We start from the raw sequence: 27,385 nt of genomic DNA, 5'->3' as shown, positions 1-27,385 counted from the left end.
TCACACAGTTGAGTTTGGTCTAATTCTGTAACAAAATCCAGGATCCCATGGCACTTGGAGCAGCTCTTCTCCCGTTTACCAAACCAGACACACAAACCTCCAAATGGACATTGTTGTTCTATCTACAGGCCACCCCTGAGAGGGAGCCAAACCGAGTGTGCAAGCTGAAGAGAGTCCCATCCTGTTCCAGGTAGTAGTACACTTCTTGAGGCCTCATAATGTCTTAAGAGACATAAATGGCATCCAAAGATTGACACCACCAAGTGCACAAATGAGTGTTGGGGGAAATATAACCCAAAACATGGTTTAAAAATTTGGCTCTGAGAATCCTCACACAGTTGCCTCTCCGCTCCTTGCCTAGTCAGTCACAGGCTGAGACTGTCCAACCTACATCCACAGGCTCATGTCAACAGTCCTTTCTGCCCAACCCAATCTCGTAACAGGACTCACTGCCACATACAACGATGGAGCTGGTCTCATCAGTGCTAAACTCACACCCTGTGTAGAGGTATTACAACTTACGTAATAAACACTCAGATAACAACACTGGATGCAGACACCAATATCTCAAATAATCTCACTGATGGTTGGGTAATGACCACACGTAGGCCACAGGTGTTCATAAGGCATTCCTTTACTCCTGGGCTGAAAAGCAAAAATCCAAAGTTAAAAAAAAAAAAAAAAACCACCATAAAAATGTGAGCATAAATTATTTCTTGTTTTATTGCTTTCTTGTTTCTTTCTTGATGCAGAGTCAATGTTTTTGAGTAACAGTAATAAGATGCCCAAAATCCAACAGTAAACATTCAAATAGTAAAATCTGATGCAGAACAAAGTCCTCAAATGTTAACTCCTATAAGTTACATCTAGTGGAACCACTAGGGATAAAGGCTGAACTCATCATCTTGGTTTATGATGGAAACCGCTATCCTCTGACCCAGGAAACAGGAGGAAGTCTCGAATGCCAGCCACCTGTTTAGGCACTGGTGGCAGCACTGTGGTCTCCTCGTGAAATGGCCGGGGAGACTCACAATGAGTCTAAGTATGGCAATCTCTCCTTTTACCCCAGGATTAAGAGATGCCCCCACAACTGAGAGAATCAAAAGAAACTCCTATGGAATAGAAGAAGTGGTTACAGTGATAAAGATCAGAAATGATTGTGTTGTCAAGGAAGTGACCTGTGACTGCACAGAACCCCATCTTTGTGAGAAAGCAACCCACTCTTAAGTGCACATCAGAGAGGCTTTACACAGTGACTGGCTGCAAGCAGGACAACCGTGAGCAGCATTTTGCTTGTTGAAGGCACAGGTCCTCGTCATCCTGAGAGAGGAGAGTCACTGTGTGCGACCTCTGAAAAACTGTCAGCTGTCATAAATCTGACTGCAGTTTCAGCCTGATCTTTTTTTTTTTGAAAGTCCCAGACTCTTGGAGCACCCCTGAATATCTCGATGTACCTACTCCTTCTGCAAGAAGTCAGATTTCCAAGGGATGGAGACTCAAAGGAACATGATTGCATTACATCACACAACAGGCAAAAATAAATACATGACTCTATAGTATGGGTATGAAACTACCACAAAGAAATATCTCAGACCCCACAACTGCAGCTCACATGCTAGCAATACCTGGTAGGGTCTAAAAGGTGTCAGCTGTCCCATAAAGCATTTACCTACTATGACTTTGATCAACTGTACTTATGGGATAAACAAAAATGTATGAAAACACTCTTTTTTTTTAAAAGACAAACTTCCTTAAATACCAAAGAGAGAGATCAATTTCACTTGACAGTGATCAGGATATCCAAATTAAATAAATCATTTTACTTAGTTTGATGATCTTCAAATTCAATAAAGTGATCTTAAACATTCAAATAGTAAAATCTGATGTAGAACAAAGTCCTCAAATGTTAACTCCTTTAAGTTACATCTAGTGGAACCACTAGGGATAAAGGCTGAACTCATCATCTTGGTTTATGATGGAAACCGCTATCCTCTGACCCAGGGATCAATGACCCAAGATCACTGATCTTCCCAATGATCATCTTAGGTTTCCATAACAAGAATGGGCGAGAGCCAACTGCACCTTGCCAGTGACGCTGAGGGTGTAGTCGTCACACAAACCCTCTTGGAAGAATGATGGACCCACGCCTTTGCCTGAGGAATGATCTCGAGCTCTTCCAGCTTTTGAAATTCCACCGTATTGTGAATGCTCTTTACAAACACAGTGATACTCAAAAAGGAACCAACAAGAAAACATAAGTTGCATTTATTCACGTCCACGCCATCTAAAGCTACTGTGTACAGTAATCAGGACTGGAGAAGGGACGATTTAGTATCTAAAAACAACAAAAAAAAACACTGGGACATGGCCCCTGAATTGCAAGTTGGAGTTCGTAAGAATCTACTTGCTGGCAAGCCGGTTTCCTCCCTGAGAAGCACACTTCCCGCTTCCTTCTCTCCTTCCAGCGTCTTCTGTCCCTCTCAGTTAAGGCCTGGACAGTGTGGGATGGTGTTGCAATCTCTCCTGCAGAGCTGTCAGTCGCCCGTGGGCTCGGGCTGCGTGCACTCAGGCTCCCGGTCGCTGGGCTCTGCGCTCCGCCGCTGCAGCTCCTCCACCGTCTGCAGCAGGGCCGACCGCTCCAGTTCTAAGGTAAGCATGGCCTGCTTCAGCTTGCTCTCACTGCTCAGGAGCTTCTCAATGGTGGCCTCAAGGCTTTGGATCCTACCATTTGCCACCTAGAGAATAAAAGAAGAAATGAGAATACAATTGCCAGTGCTAACACAGGTGGGATCCAGTGCCCACTCGCTGTCCAGCCTTGGGAGCACTCTGGAGCCGAGTTTCAGCAGGGATGAGTCTACAGTTTATCATCAGTTCTGGCCACACAGGAAGGCAACTCGCACCCCTTGCAGGTCGGTGGCCAGGCCCTTAAAAGCACCCTGAGAGCCCCCAGCATTTTCTTCTCCTGCTATGGCTGCTGTGGAAGCCGATGCTGAGATGGTGGATCACAACACAGAGGGAACCCAAACCCCCAGGCACCACCACCAGAGGGACAGCTCGGATAGGGCCAAAGAATGCTTCAGCGACACAAAGCTGAAGTGGGCGTCAGCAACACAAAGACTTCCGTTGTGCCAAGCCTCGGAGACTTGTAAGTTTGTTACTGCAGCAGAGCCTGGCCTGTTTTGATGAGCACATATATTTAAACTCACAAATCGATTTCAGGCTGACAAAAACTCAAAACAGTTTCCTCCTGAAGGCCCACGTGGTAACAATCCTCTAATCTGAAATTCTTTACAAACACAGTGATACTGAAAAAGAAACCAACAAGAAAACCTAAGTTGCATTTATTCACGTCCACGCCATCTAAAGCTACTGTGTAAAGTTAGTGATGTCTAGAGGAACAAGACATCACTATGTCAAGAAACACAGGCATTTCATTTACCCTGGAACACATATGGAGTCCTTAGAAAGGCCAAGTGTTCTGCTAAGAGGTTTATGTGCCTGGTCTCACTGACTGTTCACTACGAGCCACGGAGACAAGCAATATCCTCTCTTCCACCCTACAGAGGAGGAATGAGGATCTCACTCAGTTTACATCCTCAGCACCTAGCACATAATTAATGCTAGTTAAATAGAACTTCCAGGTGTATCTTTCTAGCAACTGTCCCTCGTCTCTCTAATTTGCTCTGGCAGGCTTGCTTCCCAGGTGACAAGTGTGTTAGCTCTAGTGACATTAAAGGGTTCCCTAAGAAAACTGCAGAAACTCCAACATGTATGCTGATGTCCCTGAGGCCTTTCTGACCCGTTCCCCAGCTCATAGCTGCATCCTGGAGTGCTCTGTGACTTGGTCTATCTCACTAATCCAGTCCAGATTTGCCATGCTCCATTTTAGGTGGGAAAAATGGTATATATATACACACACATATGTGTATATATACACACACATATATATGTGTATATATATACACATATGTGTGTGTGTATATATACACATATATATGTGTGTATATATATACATACATATGTATATATATACACATACATATATGTATATACACACATACATATATGTATATATATACATACATATATACACACACATATACACACACACACACATATATTTTTTTTTTCATTTTTCAAACAAAGAAAATACTTTTTTGAATGTGACAACACTTGTGCCAGAAAATTCATGCCTCGAAGTCTAGCTCTGGCTGGGCCACTAGAACACCCAAAATATGAAAAAGGGACCAAGAGCCTTAGTTTGTCAGCCTACTGGGCAAGGGGTGGTCCCGCTTGGGATATCCCTCTAAGCTGTACTCTCTGATCCTCAAAATCCACCCATCGTCAGGGCCTGGTTCAGGGCCTACCCTCATCACTTTGAAGCCCCTCTGCATTCCGAGGTGCAACCTGCAGCTTAGTTAGTAGTGAATTAATTTGCATGGTCATTTGCTATTCTGCATTAATGTCAGGTCTCCTCAATAACACCGATGCTTTTATAGAAGCAAGCATGTCTTCTCTTTCACACATGGTCCTGTCTCCCACAGCACCTGGCTCAGTGTGGGCGTCAATGACTTGTACGGATTATGACAAATCCATGTGCATTATTATTTGGTTCCATCTGGCACGTCTATGCAATCGTCTGATGTACTGCTGAACAAAACAGGTGGTAGAATTTGCTCTCCAGCGTCTAGACAACGTTCACATGTATTTAACAGGGAATGAAATGGGATTTTGATATTTCTAACAATTTTATGAACAGAATAAAGGTAGGAAATGGGTTGATTTTGGTATTTTGGCCCCCCAGAAAAGCTATATGAAAATTCAGTACTGTATTGAACACCCTTCCTTGTCAGTGTCTGAAAAGTGTACACGGAGGAGGCATGATTCTTACATATGAGAGGCATATTTTCGTAGAGGATCACGGAAAAACTATATCCAAACACCACAAATCGATACAATACAATCCTAGATCCAACTCTTTGAGACCTGCAGTGTCTTACTCAACTTGGTGGCCCCCAGCACTCAGCACTGCAGGGACTCAGGAACTACTGGTGGGTTGGCATAGACCACAGTTCTGAATGATCCTTCCAGAAGTGTAGGACTACTTGGTCAAGAGAACGACCATTCCAGGGAGAACATCTGTAATCATCAATTACTGTCTGATGCCTTTATTGAGGAATGTAGGTAGCTAAGCAGTTTTTCACAGCTCCCTGTCTTCACAAAAACAATAGCACAGGAGCAGCATGAAATTACTTTCTATGCTCTGTCCCAAAAAACTACAAGGTCATTTACCCAATAAAACAAACCTTTTATTTGAGAACTGCCTATCTTAACAAGCTAAACACTTCAATGCAAATGTGAGCTTTATTAGAAGTTTCCACCATGTTATATTTCAGGGACCTATCATTGGCTTGGAAGCCATTTAAAATGACCACCTACACTGTGTACCCCTACAGGCCAGAGAGGCTCTTCACCCTCTGGAGACTTCCCTTGAGTGATGGCTGAGACTTCCAGGGTAAATTGTATACAGGCATATTTTCAGTTAGGACATCTCTATCTTAGGGGAAAAAAAGAAGTTAAATTTCAGAATGTGAGTGGTTATTAGGGCTGGGCAGGAATAGCATTCGGTCTTGGTTCCTCTCTTTCACATATCTGATAGGGTATGCTGGGATGGAATGCCCGCTGGGAGGAATGCATTTCAGATAGCTTGACTCACTAGGCTGGCCTTTCTCACCTTGCTGCCAAGCTTGTGTCTGCAAAGCTCATCTTTCTATGAAGAAAAATCAGAGGCTTAGATCAGAATGGAACTTATTCTCAGGACAGCCCAGGAACACCATAAAAAATTCGGCAAAAATATGTATTTTTATCCACAGCCACTCAAAAACAACTTTTAAAAACACCCTCAAAACAATTCCTTAACAGGGACAGCACTGCTACACACTTGTGACATTAAAAAAAGTAGAAAAAAGTAGAACATATGGTTGCTTCATGCCATCAGATTGACAAAAGAGCTGCACTCCGCAGTTAGGTGTTCTTTTGGGCAGTGTGCCTGGGTGATGTGGGGGTGGGGGTGATGCTGGACCCGGCCAGCTCTGGTCTCCGTGCTGCACCTCAGTGCTTGCTCTGCACACCCTCCTGCGTGCACAGTCTCAACTGGTCTTTCTTCTGTATGTCCTCACCTGAGTATATCCGTGTTGAAATGGAAGTTTCTAGAGGGGAGAACTGAGACCTTCATTAATCAAATCTTTGTATATGCACCAAGGACTCACAAAGAATTATCATCTCTTCTGGTTTGTTATGTTTATTTCTGTGTTACTTTCCTCCTTTACCATCCCTCTGTGGACCTAGCTGGTTTTGCTCATAGAAGTTAAAGCTCTTAGATTCTCTTTGAGTAATGACAACGGCTGGCATTCAGCTAACAGGCCACAGCATCCTGAATCCAAGTTCATCTCTGGGCCTGTCTCCTAAAAGAGTTAAGTGCAGAAACAGCCTCTCAGAAAGCTCTGGGACTGCCTGACCTTAGCAAAGGACAATCTGTCTGCTCCATAATAAAAAGGACCCATTCTCCCGGGATACCTTTGATCCCAACTATAAACAGATCAGGGTGGGAAAGGTCCTCTGGTCATGGGAAAGCCCAGCCTGCTGTTGCCTTTGGTGAGTTAATGAACTACCATATATTTGTGATTCAGGAAGCTGCTTTATAAATATGCTGTACCTGCAACTGTTCAAGGAGGTCAAGGTTCTGTTTGCGTAAGCTGCTGTTGGTTTTCTCTAATTTATCCATTCTTTGGTTGTCACTGAGAGGAGAGGAATCGATAAGTTCTTCTTGAAGGACGTGGTACTCAACTTCATAAGCTTGTAACTGTTTAGCGATGTCCATTTCAAATACCTGTTATAGAAAGAAAAGTCATCACGTACTAAAACTGAGAAAAACCCCACAAGTACAGGCAGGTGTCTGCAATCACGACAATGCGCACCTGTGAAGCGTCTCCTCTACGCTTAGCTCTACACTTGTTACTAGAAGTAATAAATAAGAAAAACTATGCACTGAGAAGGTAATAATTTTACTTGGGACAAAAGGATATAAGAAACATCTAGAAATAATTCCAAGGTAACATTAAGTACAGGTTTTTGATACTCATCTTCCAAAAGCCAAAAAAAAAAAAAAAAACAAAAACCTCTCATTTTTAAAGACTTATAAAAATTTATTTTTAGCTCTTATTTCACTTCTTTTCTCTGAAAATTCTGTTAGGTTAGATACATCAACTATGGGTTAAAAGGAGAAAAGAAACAAAAGAATCATAGCCCTGTTTGCACAGTCACCAAGTCAAAGTTTAATTATAGTTCAGTTGGGTTTTCAGAGTTACAAGAACAGCTAAGTAATGGGACTGTTTACTAAAAAACTCTCCTTTGCACACAAATATGCAGAAATGAGCCAAAACCCACATGTCACCCACACAGATGAGTGAATACGAAACGATGCCTGAGTTGTCTTCTTTCCCACAATAGTAATGGTGACGAAAACACCACACGTGTGAAAAACAACTCCTAAGTGCCTAAGTGACTCAAGCCGTCCGTGTCTGTACTTTCTCTTGGTAAGGAAGGCAGGGCGGAAAGCGGAATTAGAAGACAGCTGCTGCTGCTGCTGCCCAAGGCATTTCCTTTCTTTCCAGTTGTTTCTATGAGAGAACCCCAGGGGCTGGGGCCTCTCAGCACAGCAGTGAAGCCCTAACGTTTATCTGATGGATCTGAGAATGCAGTCAAGCTGGGACCATCTTAAAAGAAAAAAAAAACAAACCCTGCTAGATCAGAACACACATTCAGAAAGTGAAGTCAGGCTTTAAAAGGGCAGAAACTGCCTCTCTATTGCATTGCCTTAAGCAACTCCAATATTGTTAAAAATCAGTGTAAAACTACTTCTTCTGATGGCTCCCTATTGGCATTCAAACTAGCCTATCTTCCCTGGAATCAATTTTCAAAAACCATGTTTCCTTTCTCACCATTCCCAACAATCTTATTTTCTCTTTCTTGAGATGAATTTTTCAGCTTGCTGTTTTTGATTCAGTGGATAATATTAATAAGGCACAAAAGTCATTTGATGCCTAAAAACTAAAATCCATTATATCTGTGGGGTGTGTGTGCATGTGTGCGAGGGGAGTAAGAGGGAGAGAGAGAATTGTTTACTGGATTGAACTGATTCTCTTTTGTCCTTCAGAGCGACCGTGAGGTCAGCAGGGATTATTATCTCCATTTGACAGCCGAGGTAACTGGCTCAGAGGCTTTGAGTCAGCCTTAAGATTGCGGCTCCACTGGCGACTCTCATGAATGACTTGAGCCCGGACTTAACCTCTCTCAGCCACAGTTCCTGGCCTCCCACCTGGGGCAGACAGCGCCTACCTCCCAGGATGGCTGTGAGAATTAAACGAGGCAACTCATGGAAGTTCCCAGCACACGCCTGGCAGGTTGAGCAGGCGCTCTCTTAGCTAAGGGATCTGCTTCCACACACCTGCCACAAAACCCTCACATTTCAACCTCAGCAAAACCATCATCAATGGATGCCACGTCATGGAACTTCTGAATAGTCTGAACAGTAAAAACCACAAACGTTAAAACTGAGATTGTTTGGCACTCGTGTATAATTATAAATATGGTGCTGAATAAATGTCATGTACACTATTACTTTTTTTCTTTCAAAAAGATTTAAGTGATCTCCTAACCTGGAAAGCCTGGGAACAAAACCTCTGGCTTTTCCTACAGATTGATGTTCTGTGTTAAGTTAATGGCTCTCAGCAGTGCCCAAAGCCATAAACTCTTCCAGGCCTCCATTAATCCCTAGGAACCACCCTGGGTCGCAATCATCTCTGCTTAATTGCCTGATGATCTCCTGACTGCCAAGACTCCTAGGCCCTTCGTTCTGCAGTTATGCCCCTGAATTTACCCCAAACCATGGCAATATGAGGCTGGTGGTCAAAGGAGAACCCTGGTCACTGAACGAGGGCTTCAGCCCTTGCGCTAATTACTTGGGGAAAGAAAAGAATTGGGAGGGGCGCCTGTCCTTGCACACTTAGACAGCACAAGTGATCCACTGCCAGGAGCAGTTCTCAGCCAGAGAAAGAGCAGGAAGGCCTAACATTAAAAACCCAATCCTTTGGTATGTTGTCTCAGATGAATAAAACAGACGAATATTAAAAACTAGGTGTTGATAAGAAAACAAGATACATACACTTTAAGGTGTTTTCATTTCTGGTCTGAGTCACTCCTGAGGCTGGACAAGTGCAGTGCCCACCTCCCCCGGGGTCTTGCCTAAGCCATTCCCTGAGCACTGGTCACTACACAAAGCTGCAAGGTACCTGGCCCCTCTGCAAGGGGGACTGGCTCTCATCTTCTTTCTTGCTGGCCCATCTCAGAGCAATTCCACTAGAGTTGTAATTACTAGGGATCTAGAGCCTTCCTGTCATCCTGGCTCTTAGGTTCTTCACAGTTTTCAGTCAAGTTCCAGAATTGTGGTACTGAAGAAAATTTCTCTTCTGCTTGCCAAAGTAGGAATGACTATTTCCATACTTTCGATGTTTTGCCGAAAAGATAAAACTATTTGAAGTTACTGAAGCAATAGAGCTACATTATTGGAAGCTTGAAAAATAAAAGAAAAATCACCAAATACAACTTTTATATCTAGCTATATTTCCTTTCATATTTCCTAAAAGCATGTTTTTCTAGTTCTAAATATAACCAACATAAAATTTCCTATCCCACTTTTCCTTTACTTAACATTGTATCAAATAAGAGCTTTTTCATGTCGCTATATATAACTGGCTTCATGATATTCTACCAGCTCAACCTACCATCATCATATTAATCCAGTCATCAAGTGTTAGACATCTAGTTCCAAGTTTCTGTTATTATAAATGACAAGTCTAGGAGAATATCCTTATACATATGGCTTCCCTCATATTTTGGATTATTTCCTGAGGATACATTCCAAGAAACGGGATGACTGAGTCAAAGGGTATGAATATTTTACTGGCTTGGGATATGTTTCGCCAAACTGCCTCCCAACAGCCACTAATCAATGTGCACTGCCATCAGCAACATGCTAATGTTCTGCATACAGTATACCCTTGGTGCTGGGTACTGGCATCAAGAAATGTCCTTCTATTATCTAGTAGAGTAAAGCATTACATGTTACGTAAGTTTAAATTACACATGAAGCCAAATATTTTCCCAGATATTTGTTTACTAGATATCTCCTCTTCGGTGAATTGTCTGTTTATGTTCTTGGCTCATTTGCTATTGTAGACTCAGCATTTCTCTTCACAGTCCATGGACACTGATTAATAAAGTCATGAACCCTGATGGTTTGCAAAACTCGCCACAGAGCTTCCGCCTTCCTAACCCCCTGCCCTCCAATCTGCTGGTCCCATTGTCATACCAAGGGCTGGAGAGTGGGAACAGTCGGCCTGGTATCAGCAACAAGGGGGCACACACTATCTGTAGTGAATTACAAAAAAAAATCAAACCCACTAAAAGTCCCTCTGCTTGTTATTACCACTGCATGTGAGCAATTTTCAACAACGCCAGTGGTAAACCACTTCTCCCCGCCACGCCCCACCCTCCTGGTATGGCACCAGTTGTCCTCGTACAAAACTACTCCTTTTCCACGGTGCAAACTGCCCAAGAAGTGACGGCTCCCCCACAGGCAGAAGAGGCACCTTTGCCCCTGATTTGAGGTGTGTCTTCTGAATACAGGAACCCTGGTTTCTAACCTACAAGCTCAACTGGAACAGGGGCTCCTTTGTTCATTGTGTTTCTAACAGAGTTGCCCACAGCAGGGTTTCTCAGCTGTTTGTGTGTATGTGAATCCCCTGGTGATCTCGCTGAAATGCAGATTCTGATTCAGCAGGTCTGGGGTGTGGCCCCAGATGCTGAGTTTCTGACATGATATGATGACAATGCTGGGCTGAGGCCATGCTCTGAGTGGAGCCTAAAGGATGCTGAAAATAGGCTATTTGCCCTGCCTCCCAAAGCCACCCTTCCTCTTTTTCGTCCTTAAACTGAGCTGAGACTTCACAGCCACAGAGCACCCACTGTGACAAGAATACAACACTGACCTCCTTTCCTTTGTTACTAATTATTCCCAAAGTTTCCATTCTTCTTGGGTCAGAAGATGTAGATGGTTTATTCAATGGACAGGTCCTTTGGTAAGTACACTGCCACAAAGGCTTCAGACACCCTTGGTCTTCTGTCCTGGGCTCTGTCACCTTTGGAATTGCCCTCTCTGGCTGCTTTCAGCCTGTCCACATTGAGCCAGAGCTCCAGAGCCCTGTCCTTGGCCACCTATTCCACCCAGGATCCAGCTGTGTCCCAGTTGCTCGGGCTGAGACTATCTAGACAGGGAGGGCATTTAATGAAATGGAACCACAGCTATCACAGAGGACCACCCAGATGCCCTCACTTCCTGCCCCACCCCATCTGTACACAGGGCAGTATGCTCCACCATCTGCAATGGAAGCATCCATTACATCTACTCTGAAGACCCCCAAGATTCGGGCCTGGGGGATCTCTAAGGCTGCAGAGGAATCATGCTGGACCCCATGTCTGCTTTCTGTGTAGAACTTAAGACTACAGCACCCTCTGGATGGGAGGGGGCAGTGGGAAAGCAGAAAGCCTGACAGAGAACACTCAGATGTCAAGTTCAGATAGAAACACCAGAGGGAAAGAGGGGAGAGATGCGGGTAGATCTACTTTCTATAAGGACCATTGATAAAAACCCGGGCCCCAAATGCAAATTTTTGTGCTCCCGATACCCCCAAAATGTTGAACACCTCAGGTTCTGAGAATTGCTCTCTGCTCTCATTCCTGTACCTTCTCACATGCTGTGATCCTTTAGTTCAGGGATCAGCAAACCACCACCTGTGGACCAAGCCCATCACGCTGCACAGTTTTTAAAATAAAGTTTTTTGCAACATGACCCATCATCCCCTTACATGCTGTCATGGATTGTTTGTGCTGCAAAGGCCGAGGTGAGTAGCTGTCGCAGAGGTGAGTAGTTGTGACGTTATGACCTGTGAAGCCTAAAATATATACTGCCTTCTTTGGAAAATGTCTGCCAGCCGATCTTAGGTCATCTTTTAAGTCCAGCTGGACTCAAACACCTCAGCTCCAACCTCACAGCCCTGGTTCCCACAGACCCTGCCTTTCTACAAGGGGCCGGGCATGTTACTCTCTGCTCAGCTTCATCTATAAAAATAGGAATTATAATACCTATGTCCTGGAGTTATTAAGTCAGTGGAGGCCGGGCACAGTGGCTCATGCATGTAATCCCAGCACTTTGGGAGGATGAGGCAGGTGGATCACTTGAGGCCAGGAGTTCAAGACCAGCCTGGCCAACACGGCGAAACCCCACCTCTACTAAAAATACAAAAATTAGCTGAGCGTGGTGGCACATGCCTATAGTCCCAGGTACTCAGGAAGCTGAGGCACGAGAATGCTTGAGCCCAGAAGGTGGAGGTTGCAGTGAGCCCAGATCACACCATCGCATTCCAGCCTGGGCAGCAGAGCAAGACTCTGTCTCAAAAAAAAAAAAAAAAAAAAAGTCAGTGGAAAAATGAATGGCAACTTCCAAATAGCCAGATAGCGGCCTGAAACAAACCAGGTACACGCACAGCTGTTTTCTTCCCATGCTGTGTCCATTTCCACTCTTCCAGCACTGAAAGAGCACCTGATGTATCCTAAGTATTCTCAATACGTTTTATTTTTTGTTTTTTTACAGAAAATAGGAGACAATGGGATTTTTTTCTGAGGCTCAATACTCAGGAGGTAAACAATGTCTGCTGGGATGGCCTGAGGGACAGGAGCAAGGTGACATGTCAGGTACTGGATATAGCCCTCAGTCTAGGTAACCAAGGCTCTCGGGGGTCTGCCCTAGAAGCTGTAAATGTAAGTAAGTACATGCAACAAAAGCTGTAAGAAGGGAATGAATGAAAGAAAGAATGAATGAAAATGCCAGAAATCAAAGAATCAAAAGGGTGGAGAAGTCAGTATGAGAATCCTGGTAAAATAGGGAAAAACTCTAAATTAAATGACCTCCAGAGGCTCTTGGCAGTGTAGGAGAGCTACTAAAGCACTTTGAGGTGGGAGGGACTTGAGTTTGAACCCCTACCTTTCCACTTTGCAGCAGAGTGAGTGTGGGTCAGTCAGTGAACCACTTCGTATCCTCTCAGGAGTGCGGCCTGGACTGAATGGGATCATGCGTATATTTAGATGCCCACCCAACCTGGCAAAAAGCAAGGCCCCAACAAGCCAAAGCTATCCACATCAAGAAGAGTGTGCCAGGGAAGGAAAAGAGATGGAGAGGCTCTCAATTAAAGATGAGTGCAGAACAGACAAGAACTGTTCTTTCGTAAGGGCATATGCAATGTGCAAACAGAAATCTAAAGTTAACAAGTGGTATGAAACCTCTTTTTTTTGCAGGCCAAACTTGCATCTTTTTCTGTGCTTAACACCTAAGGTGTGGCTGCAAATGAAAATCACAAACACTGCATGTGGATGTAATCCACTGGAATCATGGATTCCTTTTGGACTACAGAAATCTCCAGAGTAAGGATTTTTCAAAAATAGCTTTATTTCACCATTTGTTTTTGCCTGATTGCTCTATGCTTTCGTTACACAGTTGTGTGTTGCATTACAACATTTTGGTCAATGGCGAACTGCATATATGATGGTGGTCCCATAAGATTAGAATACCGTATTTTTATTGTACCTTTTCTATGTTTAGTTATGTTTAGATACACAAATACTCCGCCTTGTGTTACAACTACCAACAGCGTTCAGTATAGTCACGTCATACAGATTTGTAGGGCCTAGGAACAACATGTGTAGGTGTGTAGTAGGCTATACCACTTGGGTTTAAGTACACTTTATGAAGTTTGCACAATGATGAAATCACCTAATGATACAGTTCTCAAAACGCATTGCTATTATTAAGTGACACATGACTATCTGGAGCAGATTCTAGGCTTATGAGAGGCTTGACTGCTGACTCTGCAGTGACTCAATGATGAAATCCCTTCCAGTGCTTTCGTAGCTACCCAGCCTCTAGACACTTCCAATGATGCCCCTTTCTCTACTAAGCAGCATAGTCCTCCATCATCAGCAGCCATTACTGGAAGGTTCTTCCTTAGACTGTACAGGATCAAAATCTGCTCCCGTGCCCAACCCAGGGCATTCACCATCTAGTTTAGTTGTAATTCCCAGTAAAACTCACCTCTCAGCCTCTAACATTTCAGAGGATAATGGTTCTATTGTATACTGAAACCAGAGGTAATGAAGCCACAGATATTGAACTGAATTCAGTTAAAAAAAAAAACCACAGAAACACATCATGAAACAAATTCATAGAATATATGTTCCCTATCATAACTTTGTTATCAAAGAATTATTTGGAGAAAATTCCAATTAAAACCATTCAACACACACACACACAAATCAAAGCACTCAATGTACAAAACCCTACATTGCATCATTGCATAAATATATATATTTCAGAAGAACAAGCTACTAGAGCTGAAGTCTCTTAAATGTAAGAAACTACTAATAACCTGTGCTGGTTTCTACAGCTAAACATTGCCACCATGGTTCCATGTGGCATTTCACCATGACGCTCACAACACACACACTCACGATCATTCCACACGTTTGTGATATGCCTCCTCCATGCCAGGCATCATGCAGAATGCTGTTCAGAACACAAAGTGGTAGGAAACAGTTCCTGCTCAAGAGAGATTTAAGTTTCTACGTATCTAGGATGGCTTAAGCATTTGCAAGGTTTGGACTGACTCATACCTGATTGATGGTCTTTTCCATCTGTACCAAGCCAAGGTTGGGTAGCGTGCTTTTTATAAAGTCAACTATGGTTTCTAGGTTTTCATGCTGCAGAATCAAGGGCTTATGGCTTCCCAACAGACTTAAAGCCACTTTAAATATGACCTCTGTTCCCTGAAGAAAAATCATATCTGAGAAAACACAGAAATGCAGAAAGTTAAACCAGACCAGTTTCTCACGCAATACCATTCCATTGCCTTTTCCACACATCACAGAGCAGGAGTGTGGGAGACATAGCCCCACATTGCAAACTTTATTTCATTTTTAAGAGCCTGATATCTCAGACAGTGTTGTCAAGACAGTATTGCAAATAAAAGTATATAAACATTAAAAATTATGTTTTACTCTGAAAATAAAATTCAAACATGCTTCAAAAGTTAAACTGGGAAAGGGAAAAAGGTTTTACTAGTCTATTTTTCCAGGAATGCTCCTGGGTTTTAAAGGAGACACTAAAACATGTTTTTATGGGTCAAGCTAAAAGATTTTTATAGATAAAGCATCAGAAATTAAGATAGAGTAAGTGAAAAAGTATCTCTGTTTCCTCTGTTTTGAAACAAGGAATAGAATTCAAAGATCTTTAAAAACTGTAAAACAGCTGTACAACTGCAGAAGTACATTGTTAAATACAAGTTTACTGATTTTTAACATGATAATGGAATAAAGAACATTTTTCCCTCTGAGGAGTTCAAGAACTCTGTCAAGGTTACTTTCTAGTTCTGGCCATATTTTGTTCTTAGAGTGGCTGGCAAATGGATGCAACTTCTATACAGACTGCAGAATAAGAGGGAGGGCACTGGCCAAGGCAACCGGCTGAGCAGCAACCCCAGCCCTGTCTCACCTTCCTCATAGAGTTGAAGCTGCTGGGGAAAAAAGAGTCTAATGTCCTGGGGTTAAAGCAGAGCCACGATAACTAATTATTGGTTGACTAAACTGAGGCAGGTTACCTAATAACTAGAATAATAATATAAGAAAAAACAATTTTAAAAATCAGAGTAGAAATATAATTAGAGGCAAGTGTCAGTATTTCTTTTCTCTGTTTCTTTTGGCTGAAAGATAATGGAAGAGAGAAAGAAGTTGTAAATTTCATCAAATCAAGGAAAGCAAAAGCAGGTGAGAGGAATAACCTTGCAGGGTGCCTCTCTAGATGGTTAATATGATAACACTTAAAAGCCACGAAGAAACAGAAAAGCAAAGACTGGGTGCTGCTGTGCAAATGGGAAACTGAATCCCTGTAGTTTCTGAACAAAGCACAGGCAGAGATGACAGACCTAGGAGCCCGCTGGCTGGGATAGCCCTCAAGATCCTCTGTAACCACCACAAAACCCTTAATTAACCATGTGAGCTGAGATGGGTGCAGCCCTAAGCCATGCCAGCGCTGAGATCAGCCTGCTTCTCCCACCCAGCTCAGGGTCCACACTGTTTCCACAAACATCACAACCACTGATGGCTCAGGGTGGCCGCAGGAAAGTGGGAAAGATGAATCCTTCACTTCCTTCTTAAGTCTGGTTGTTGAGGCTGGGAAGATATACTAGAGAACTAACTATGTCTTTGAAATCTGAGCTTTTCAGGGTAAGTGTTACATACACCAAGGCAGGCCAATTGAAGAATATTCCTCTGAAATATCTGGTTTATAAAATGTAGTCTACCTGTATAATTCCCCACTACAGAAAATTAAAAGATCTAAAATAATACCATAACAAAGATGTATTTTTAAACAGAAATGATATTTCCAGAAACAAAACTCTAAAGTAAATTTGAAGTTTCAGTGGTTTAGACAGTAAGACTTCCTAGACCTCCTTTCAATATATGAACTTTTATAGCTGAACAAAAAATGAGGGCATCTTTCAGAATAAAAATCAAGACCTTTTTTGCAGGGATCCTGGGGAAAGGCTTTCCCTACAACACCAGTGATTTTCTATAGCTTCGTCTCTACTCTCAGAGGGACAAGTGCCTTAAATTAGGTACAGTACCACATCTACGCCAATTAAAATAAACAATTACTGGGAAACTTTTGTCAGCACAACCAAATACAGAATCCACATCAGTGGTCTCTTTAGGTTAACAGGAGATCTTCTGAGATTTATTAGGATCTTGGTTTTTTTTACAATAAATCAACTTAGTAAGTGCTTCCTATGATTCCAAAAGGAGACTTTCCCAGAAAGGAAATTTGGAGGGGAGAGGGTGGTGTTATGTGTTTTAAAGTCTCTTTATTGATATATTAAAAAATTAAGACATAGCACTGGGAATATGATTTATTTCATTATATCTGTTTGTATTTAATGTAATTAAAAAATAAATGTTCTTTCCCAATGCTATTCACAACATCTTAAGAGAACTCTGCTGAGAGGTGTCTTCTACTTTAACTTAATGAGCATCTATTGAGCATCTAATACACATCAGGCACTGTATTAGGCTCTGGAGATTAAGCCATGAGCAAAACACAAAGAACACGCTGCAGAGACACCAAGGAGTTCTGGTTCGGTAGAGTTATGCCCAGGGTGTTACGAGAACAAAGAGGAAAGAAAAGGCCCACGGAAAGGTGACTGCTTGAAGAACCCATGAAAATTTCCTAGGTCAGACCTCAGGATTAATACTCTGAATAAAAGGAAAATAGGGTGTCAATACAGAGAGGTGTGCAGGAGCCTGAAAAACAGTCTGGCTGGCAAGGCAGGGGCACTGGTTGTGCAGGGCAGAAGGTGGGCAAATGGGGGCACGCAGGTCCAGATCACCAGGGGCCTCTGCCCCAGCCAAGAAATTCTAACTTCCCCTGGAGCACCGCAGGAGTCGCTGAATGCTTATTGTTCCTTTTCTCACTAGGTCAGTGCACTGGTAAGGAGACGATGTTAATGAGATGCAGGTTATGGGTATGACCCCTGCAAGGGCTAGTTAGTGTCAGAGAAAGGCCACCTTTGGAGACTATGCTGATTGATTCCTGCCAGAGACTCCCAAATGCCTGCTGCCAGAGATGCTCCACTCACCACCACTCCTCCCATTCAAAGCGTCCAACCCTCCAAGGCCCGAGAAAGTTCAGCCCCAGAAGCTTCTGTGAGACACAGGGGGTCTTAAATCGGGAGATCATTTGGGTGCACGATGCAGGAATGTGCTTGAATTCAGAGTTGAAGGAAGGACTGCAGGAAGCTTTGCTTGGGAGGAAGGGCCTCCTAAATTTGTCTGATGACACTTGGGGACAACATCTTCATCCTTTAAAGCATTTGTACCGTTTTTTGGCTTTGGTAATTTTTTAAATTACATCTAATTTTAAAATAATAGTAAAGAAAAATGTTACCTATAAACCCACTGCCCCAAACCAATTATTTTTATTTTGCCTGTCTTCCGGTATCCTTATACATTTACATTCTGGAATTTTTTTTAAAAACAAAACAACAAAAAAACAATAACTCTCCTTGGAAAAGTGAGCAAATGTCCTGCATTTGAAAACCTCCCTAGGAGAAAGTGAACTGTTGGAGCCGCCCAGCGCAGTGCGGCAGTAGCCTAGCTCACTACACTGTAGCCCACGTCCTTTCAGTGGGACTTTTCTCCTGCCTCTTCCTTCTCTCCTCTCCTTTTTCAAGCCACCTAGAAACAGGCAAGACGTTTTATCCGGCAGGAAATAGAAATCTTAAATTCAGCTGACTCTATTACTTTGCACTGTATTCGCTGGGAACAACACAAAGGAACTGCTTTTCTTTGAGGACATTTCAGCAACCGTCTTATTGCGTTACTGTGTATTGGAACTCTATTTGAAACTAAACTTCATGATCTCAAAGTGCAATATTCCTATGTGAGCTTGCACTGCATCTCTTTTTCCAGCCACCTTTGTCTTTGTCAAGGCTGAGCCTTCTCAACTTTCCTCTGGAAGGCTGCGGTCCTCCAGTCGTGGCTCCGCTACATTCTATGAGTAACGGGTAAAAGGGACGCTGAAGGCTGATGACAATGCTATGCAGAACAACAGCACAGACAGACTGGACACACTCATCATCACGCGGCATCATGTCACCTGAATAGCTGGAGATTTTCCTGGCCACAGAAACAATCTTGTTTTCAGTCTATTTTCATCCTAAAGTCTCTCTGAAGCCTTCACTATATTGCAGGTGGCTTCTGTGTTTTTTGCCAAACCCTTAGTTTTTATACTCCTCCTCCTCCCTCATCTATTTGGCAGCACGTCCTATAGAAAAACATCAGGGGCTGAACACTGCAGCCTCCTCCTCCATCAGGAGCAAGCCAGGTCCTGTTTTTTAGATTTTTTTTCCCCCAAAGGTAGATGTGATGAGAAAGTGAACAGAGCAAGCGTCTCTCCCAGGGCCCTGCTGTACTCAAGCTAGAAAAATACAGGAAGGGGCTATTGACATTATGTGACACCAGGTAGAAGAACTGCCATTGAGCAAGTTGTGAGTACCATGTGAAGGTTAAGGCGCACACATCACTGGCAGCTGCCCCTCCAAGGAGCAGATACATACTTAATGCCAGGTAACCTATTAACTAATATATGAGCTAAGGTGGTGCAAACTGAAATATTTTACTTATATATATATTAGTGAACAGTCAACAAAGTTCTACATGTTTTTAGAGTTTATCCAGACTTAAAGGCTTATAATGAAATGGGCCCTAGGCCACAAAAGACTATAGTGCCTGAATGGCAGGCTTTGAAATATAAAACTAAGCTATCTCCATCACCATTCTCTAAGTCATCAGTGCTAAAAATAGAAATGGTTTGTAAAAACCTATCTTTTCTGTGTTTAAGTACTGAAAGATGGGATGGACTGTGGAAAAAAAAAGCAGTTCTTGCAAAGTGACATCACAAGCCAGTGCAGCCTTGAGATCCCACTTCCTGCCTCTAATCCCAGGAGCCCTTGGCCAGCTGGACAATGACCCACTTAGCACAGCAGGAGTCTGTGGGATCCAGGAATGATGTAGACACTGGCATCTCTATGCATAATGTTTATGAAATTCCGAGTCTCACCACTGCCTACAAAGTCTACAGAAAAATATCTTACCTTTATAGGCTGCAGCTTTGATTTATGAAGTCATTAGAGTGAGCTTCAGAGAGCTTCAAATTACTCTGTAATAGAAGGGCTATCATTTCCAAAGTGGAGTCTGCTTGTTTGTTAATGTCTTTTTACCCATTTATGAGCCGAAGGAAAAATTTCTCTTCCAGAGCCCCAGAACTTTCTGCAAGCAGCAGCTCCAGTGCCTGGGGCCCCAGGGCAGGGATGACTCAGTGATGACCCCTCAGCCCTCCAGTCTGTGGTCAGCCTGGTTGCCTTGGTAGAATTTTCTTCACTAACCAAGTAATTTAATGCCTGAGCTGTTTACAAACCGTTAACAAATAGCGCTCCCTCCTCCCCATTTCCATCCTCACTCCTCTTCATGACCCTGTATGAAAATCATAGCTAAAATGTGGAGAAAATGTAAGGAAGGTAGATTAATAATTTTCTTTTAATTTCCAGTGTTAGAAAAGTCAAAACCATACAAGTTATTGGCAAGAAAGCTTAAAGCCTAGAGCTTGAGATTTTAGTTTCTGTAACTCTTTTGTTAGTAAACTAAGCACACAATTTTGAGGCTTTTAGTTATCTTTTTTTTTTTAACTATGGTATAAACCTTCATGAAATCTCACTAAAGATATGCTTAACCAGGAGATAGCTTTTTGTATCTATTTTGTGATTTTATTTTTTCAGGGACAGAAAAGAAGGAACATGAATTCTTACAGTAAAGCAAAATGGGAAACTCTTTAAAGGTTCTTGTAGATAAAAGTGAATAATAAAAATCTAGTATTTTGGGGGAAAGGAAAAGAGAGAAGAAGGGTAAATGCTCACTTATATTAAAAAGCAAATTTTAGGATTTCTAGAATTTGGATATTTAAGATGTTTACCCAAAGCATGCCTCAAGTAGTATCAATGTCTTTGAACATTTCCCTTAAGATGCTCTCTAATCGTAAAAACAAATTTTTTAAAGATCACGTTTTTAAGCTGTCAAGTGATGCTTAAAAACATTTGATATATAATAACTATCATTTTTTTTAGTAACCTCCTCCTTTACAATAAAAAAAAGAACCTGAATTGTCAAGAATATCACTTTTATTCTGAAGTAGGGAAAACAAACTGTGCCCGAACTGACCGTGCTCACAACATTCCACTCGGTTCCTGATGCGCACGTGGACAGCCCCATCCCTGCATATGAAGGCAGGTTGAAGGCTTTGTGTATGAACACTCACCTAACTTTGACAATGTTCTCAAAAAGTAAATCAAGAATATAAAGGCAGGTTTTACATGTGAACCACCCAAGGTTAACAGTGGGGGCACGGGAGTGGCAGTGGCTGTGACATGTGGGCTCAGGGGCAAGAGGCCTTCATGAAGTGTCAAGGCTGAGCAGGGAGAGCGAGCCATCCACACGGAGGTGTTACTCAAGGTCCTGACACTGGTCTCCAAGACAGTGACTTGGGAGAAAGTGTAGAGCCAAGGGCAGGGCAAGAAGAGAAAGGGGAGGAAGAGATGCCAAGGGAATCTAGAAAGGGCCCAGAGGCCCACGGTCAGCATCAGTCAACACTCACAACCCAGAGTGGCTGAGGAAGGCAATTCATGAGGAACATACACCTGTGGCTCCTCAGCCAAGTCCTCCAAATGTCTGCTCTAGGGAGACCCTCATGGTGAGCGATCGGATCCACATCCCACAAGATGAAGGCATCTAGGGAAGCCCCGTGATTATCAGAAGTTAAGGAGGACTCCAAAGTCACAAAACCCACCCCTGACTAATCTTAGACTATCAAACAATACCCTGTTCTGGTAAGAGCTACAGGTATAAAAATAAGAATTACCATGGAGAGACAGGAAATGTTTCCCCTCTAATAAGAGAAGGCTGGTTCTGGCAAACAGATTTACTAATGCTCACCAAAGACTCTGGCTACGAATCCCAGCGGGAACTGTGAGGCAAACATGGTGAGGAACCAGGGGGCAGCGTAGAGGCTGGGGCCGATCTCGTGCTCCTCCAGGTGATTGTAGAGGTCTCTGTGGTAATCATGAAGCAACCTCGAGAGCTGGTACATCTGGATCTGCAGGAAGACGGCCACAAGGGCTGAGAATTAGGGATCCGCCACAGCAATAAAGTTATGCCTACTGCTCACAGGGTGGGTGTAAGAGAAGACTTACTAGAACTTTAAACATTCTATTTGGCTTGCGATCCACTGAGCTCAGCTACTAATTCATCCAACAAGTGCTTCCCAAGTGCCTGCTGGTGCCAGGCACTGGCTGGGTGTAGGCCCAGGATGCTAACGCTGGGTCTTCTACTGCCACTTCCTTTTTATTGTTCCCTTGTATTCCTCCACTAAGAAGATCTAAACATTTGTCTTGTGCAAACATTTCATAAATTCTCTTACAAATACACACTCTTTGCACAACTCAAGCCTGGAGGAATTAGAAATAAGAAGCCAGTCTCTTTACTAAGACTGAATTAGGGGCATCTTATGATTCCATAGGAATCCATTGTACATGTTCACTCAGCAAGTTCCCTCTGGACCCCTGAAATTACTCAATAGGCAGAAGCATAATTTCTTTTGGTGTATAATATATGGAATATCCAGATCCCTGGCAAGTTAAAACAAGAAGACAAGTGTGCATCTGAAGATGAAATAAAAAATTATTCCAACTAAAGTGGAACTCCAACTTCACAGAATGCATGATTCTGGCGGAAATCTCATGCCAGTTCCTAGTAGTGCCACCAAGAGTTACAGGCTCACAGAGGCCCGAGAGCCAGCCCAGATCTGAGCAGTGCCATGGCCTGAGCCTAAAGAAACAACAACCTACAGAGGGTCAGAATCCGCTAAGATCCACCAAGTTGGATATGTCCTATCTAAACTGAGAGAAAGAAAACAAAACCGTTTTCAGAAGCTCAGATAATATAATCCCATAAGCACCAGCTGTGGCTCTCCCGTATCGAAGACTGTCTAATCAACCAAAGGCACCACCCCAAAAGAGTTGTGTGTTACATAAATTATAGAAAACTCAAAAATTCCACTGCCTGGTGACCACTGTCTTTAAAGTTAATAAAGGGAATGTAGGAAGAACCTCACAGTACATGTGGAAAGTGTTATGTGGTCAAAATCTTTCAGTGAATGAGTTCCTTCTATGATATTTGCATTCACGTGGTCCATGTTCACAGGTCAAGGTGAAAAGATTTTGAATCACATAATTTGGTGCTCTCACAGCAAGTCCTTGGCTCTAATGTATTCCCTCCCAGGATACTCTCTAGAGCTCTGAAGGCATAGTATCTTACTGGTAGTAAATGAACATATCAACATGTGCTGCAACATTTAGGAATATTCCTGAAGCAGGATCCAGAGTTTTCCCTCTGACAGGCAGCAAAAGCAGCACGTGGTATTTGCAATACGCTACTGTGTTTGGTTTTCTCTGACAGAATTGTTCATTCAACAAATACTTATGGGGTGCCTACTTCAACCCACGCACTGTTTCAGAAACTAGGAACTCGGCTCCAAGACCCGTAAGATCCCTTCCCTCTCCTAAAGTTCACAGGCTATGAAAAATCAGAAAATAGACAGGGAGATGATTATGGAAACAAGATCATTTCTGGCAGTGGCTGTGTTGTGCAAAAGAAATCAGCCAGGATAACGTGACGCAGCGTGCCCAAGGTGGAAGTGGGGAACACAACATCAGGGTAGTCAGAATGAGCTTCTCCCAGGATGTGATATTTGAGCTGAACCTGAGATGACAAGGGTGGGGGTGAGGCAGAGGAAGAGCAGATGCAGAGGCTGGGAGGTGGGTCTGAGATCATCTGATGGCTGATGGGGGCAAGAGGGAAGGCCCTAGAGTCAGAGAGGCCTGGGTTTCCAGTCCAGCTCTGACACTTGCTAGCTGTGTGACTGGGCCCAATTTATAATCTCTTGGAGACTCAGTTTTCCAATCTACAAACTGAGACAATGAACAGTGTCTTCCTGTTATTAGAGGGAAGTGCAGATGAAGCGCTTGGAATAATGCCTAGCACAGAGTCCTTTATCAGCAGTGACAGCTATTACAATGTTACCTGACAGTGAAAAAGCTCCTGAGGCACATCTGGAGAGGGATAAGAAACATTCTTAGCATTTTGTTGTATTAAAGACATAAGGAACACTCTATACCTGTAAAATAATCATGTCTGGCCGATACTGTTTCCGCAGCCCCATGTCAAACATCAGAAACTTGAGCATTTTAAACGCCTCTTCCTCACTCATATGAAGAAGCAAAATGCCTGCTACAAAGCTGAGACCTTGGCAATATCCCACTTCCTGGTCTAGAAGTGAGTAGGCCTTCAAAATGTTGTAAAGCGATAGCTGTCCTGCTCCAAGCTGGGCAGAGAAGTATGGGTGTGTAGGAAAGGTTCGCCCTGTGAAAAGAATACATATTAGTTGTAATAATAAAAACAAAAAAAGAAAGCCTATTGAACCAGAAATCCAATGTGCTTCAGATTAAGCAGCAAAATCTTTAGAAGCTGGATCATAATATCAATCAGTCTTTGCCACTTCCTCTGCAAACAAAGTCCACCAGTTATTCCTGGAATAATGCTTTCAATTAAAAATCAGCAATTACTCATGGTTGTTTTATTTATTTTTTGGTGGAAGTACAGGTGAAAGTAATTAGAACTACCTCCGGTCCTGCAAATAGCTGAACTTCAATCGAAAAAAGAAAACTGTTGGCCAGGTGTGGTGGCTCATGCCTGTAATCCCAGCACTTTCAGAGGCCTAGGCGGGAGGATCGCCTGAGGTCAGGAGTTCGAGACCAGCCTGCCCAACATGGCGAAACCCCATCGCTACTAAAAATAGAAAAAATTAGTCAGGCATGATGGCGGGTGCCTGTAATCCCAGCTACTCGAGAGGCTGAGGCAGGAGAATTGCTTGAACCTGGGAGGCAGAGATGGCAGTGAGCTGAGATCATGCCACTGCACTCCAGCCTGGGAGACAAGAGAAAAACTCCATCTCCAAAAAAAAAAAAAAAAAAAGAAAAAAGAAAACTGTTAATCCTCTAGACATAACCCCTATTCTCAAGAGGAACACACACAGTTCTTCCTCCCCACTGCTGCACCCTGCACCCACCCCAATCCCAGCATCATCTAAATGCAGCTAAAAGGCCTCGCCTTACTACAAACACTCTCTGGATCTGCTTTTCCCAGACTACACATATTATGCCTGCAAATGCTTCATACCACATGCATATCTCTGTACTTTCAAATTATAGGCAGTGTTTTGAAACAGCCTGAGGAGCAGCAGGTGTTTTCTTTTCACAAAAGTTACCTTCCAAAAAGAGTTTAAAAAAAAAAAAAAAAAGCTCTCAACAACCTGATTATTTTCACAAAAAACTGTTATTCAAATAGGCTTAAAGGACTTCTTTTGTTCAGGAGGCTTTTGTAGCTGATACTTGTCAAGTTCCTCTTCCTCCTCCTCCGGAATGTGACTGATGGGAGTGCCTGTTTCCAGGGAGCAGAGAAGTACTTGAAACGATTAAGAGAAGAAACATCTGGAGCCAGGCAGCTGGCAGCCAGGGCCAAGCTTGGGCCCAGGCAAGAATTATGAACCTGCTTGGATCAGTGAAGGCAAAAGGTGCATCTAGGCCACACATTAATTGTTCACTGCAATTATTCGGTCTCAGCACAGGGAGGAACATATTTTCATGGGCTCTTCCTCAGCTTCCTAAGAAAGAATTTCATCAGTCCAGATGTGTTATCTGAACTTGACTCAAGAGGAAAGCTACGGTCTCCTAACCACTGTCCTGATTTCTCGTTCTGTATTCACTTCTTGCCTCCTGTATCTCTTCCCCCAATAAATCTCCCCCAGATATACCCTGCACAAGTCACCTTGCTGCTAGTAAGCAATCCATAGCTCCCCAGTGCTCAAAGAACAAATTCTCCACTCTGTTAGCCTGGAGCTCCGTGCACTCACCTCCTTACCCACCCTCCCAGCTTTATCTTCTACTCCAGCGCTTAGCCTGGGCACCAGAAGCAGGGGCTCCTGGGGTCTCTGACCCCTCTAGGTTGTGTGCAGGAGTGTGTGTGTGTGTGTGTGTGTGTGTGTGTGTGTGTGTTTGTAGAACAATGGGTAGCAGCACATGCAACTGAACTGGAATGTGACCCCCATGCAGGATGTAACAGTTTCTAGCACCCACATTAGAAAATAACAGGTGAAGTTAATTTTAATTAGATATTTTGTTACACCCAACATACACAAAATACTATCACTTCAACATAATCAATATAAAAATACTGAGACATTAGGCATTCTTTTTTCATGCCAAGTCTTTGAAATCCAGTGTGTTCTTTATACTGACAGCACGTCTCAATTTGGAGTAGCCACATCTCAAGTGCTTAACAGCGACATGTGGCTTCTGTACTGGGCAACACCAGTGTACTGGTTTCCTCATAGTCTCAAAAATATTCACAATCTCTTTCATTCCATTACCCTTGCCAGCTCAGCTTCCAAGAAGATGGAGCACTTCCCCACCTCTGCATTTCTGCTGATGCTCCTGTCCCATCCCGAATGGACCCCCTCCGTCTGGTATCAAACAGGTGCTGGTAGCAGAATATGCAGGAGTCATGTGGCATAAAGGAACACAGGGAAGGTTTAGTTATTCTGAATTTAATCTGTCAGTGTTATCGTTTTAGCTAATCAGATACCCTCTCATGTTAGCAAACTACCTCACACAGAAACCAGAGCCCATGCTAATTGACACCGCTTGTAGAGTGGCTATTTCTTATTTAAGCCTCACAACATTCCTAAGAGGGTGGGCCTAGCAGGGTGGGGAGTGACCTATGCTAATTGGCCACTCAAGAGTGGTCAGATGGTGGGGGCAGAGCTGGCTTCACGGGTGTGTGTTCTGTGCAGTCACACTGGCTCTGTGCTTAGAAGGACCTTGCACAAGGCTTCATGCTCTGTTGTCTCTGTCTTGAAATTCCTAATAATCTTTTTTTTTTTTTTTTTTGAGACGGAGTCTTGCTCTTTCGCCCAGGCTGGAGTGCAGTGGCCCGATCTCAGCTCACTGCAAGCTCCGCCTCCTGGGTTCACGCCATTCTCCTGCCTCAACCTCCCGAGTAGCTGGGACTACAGGCGCCCGCCACCACGCCCGGCTAATTTTTTCTATTTTTAGTAGAGACAGGGTTTCACTGTGTTAGCTAGGATGGTCTCGATCTCCTGACCTCGTGATCCGCCCGCCTCGGCCTCCCAAAGTGCTGGGATTACAGGTGTGAGCCACCGCGCCCGGCCAATAATCTTTCAAGAAAGGGTTCTGCATTTTCATCTTGCAATAGGCCCTGCAAATTATGTACCAATTTAGGGGGAGGCAGCCCCCTAAGCAGCTTCCAGAAATAGCTATAGCCACCTTCCTCCCAGCCTTGCTACCGAGTGGTACGTTATGAGAAAGCAAACCTTGGGCCAAATTTTGCCAAACCAATGACCTTTATCAGCAAGCTGACAGGCAATAGGAACCACATAGAGCTTCTCACAGGCTCTGCACTCAAGCCTCCAACAAGCACT

General features: G+C 43.3%; 1 protein-coding gene across 20 annotated transcripts in view; it reads right to left on the bottom strand.

Moving 5' to 3' along the window:
• Positions 1–2,249: 2,249 nt before the first annotated feature.
• TBC1D1 (TBC1 domain family member 1) overlaps positions 2,250–27,385 on the bottom strand; it is a 248,728-nt gene continuing 223,592 nt past the window's right edge. For 16 of the 20 annotated variants that reach the window (XM_009447499.5, XM_009447501.5, XM_001137680.8 and 13 more), the window contains 5 exons: positions 24,005–24,249; positions 21,766–21,925; positions 14,842–15,011; positions 6,716–6,889; positions 2,250–2,735 (listed from right to left, as the gene is read on the bottom strand). In XM_009447499.5, coding sequence (XP_009445774.3) covers positions 2,535–2,735; positions 6,716–6,889; positions 14,842–15,011; positions 21,766–21,925; positions 24,005–24,249 — 950 coding nt within the window. In that variant the 3' untranslated portion in view covers positions 2,250–2,534. Of the gene's footprint in view, positions 2,736–6,715; positions 6,890–9,350; positions 9,631–14,841; positions 15,012–21,765; positions 21,926–24,004; positions 24,250–27,385 lie in introns of all 20 variants that reach the window. The other 4 variants (XR_010156534.1, XR_010156539.1, XR_010156536.1 and 1 more) reach the window with 2 other exon arrangements.

Source organism: Pan troglodytes, chromosome 3, assembly GCF_028858775.2.
Source record: "Pan troglodytes isolate AG18354 chromosome 3, NHGRI_mPanTro3-v2.0_pri, whole genome shotgun sequence".
NCBI lineage: Eukaryota > Metazoa > Chordata > Mammalia > Primates > Hominidae > Pan > Pan troglodytes.
The sequence above is the reverse complement of the archived record's forward strand: the minus strand, read 5'-3'. Positions and strand labels throughout refer to the sequence as shown.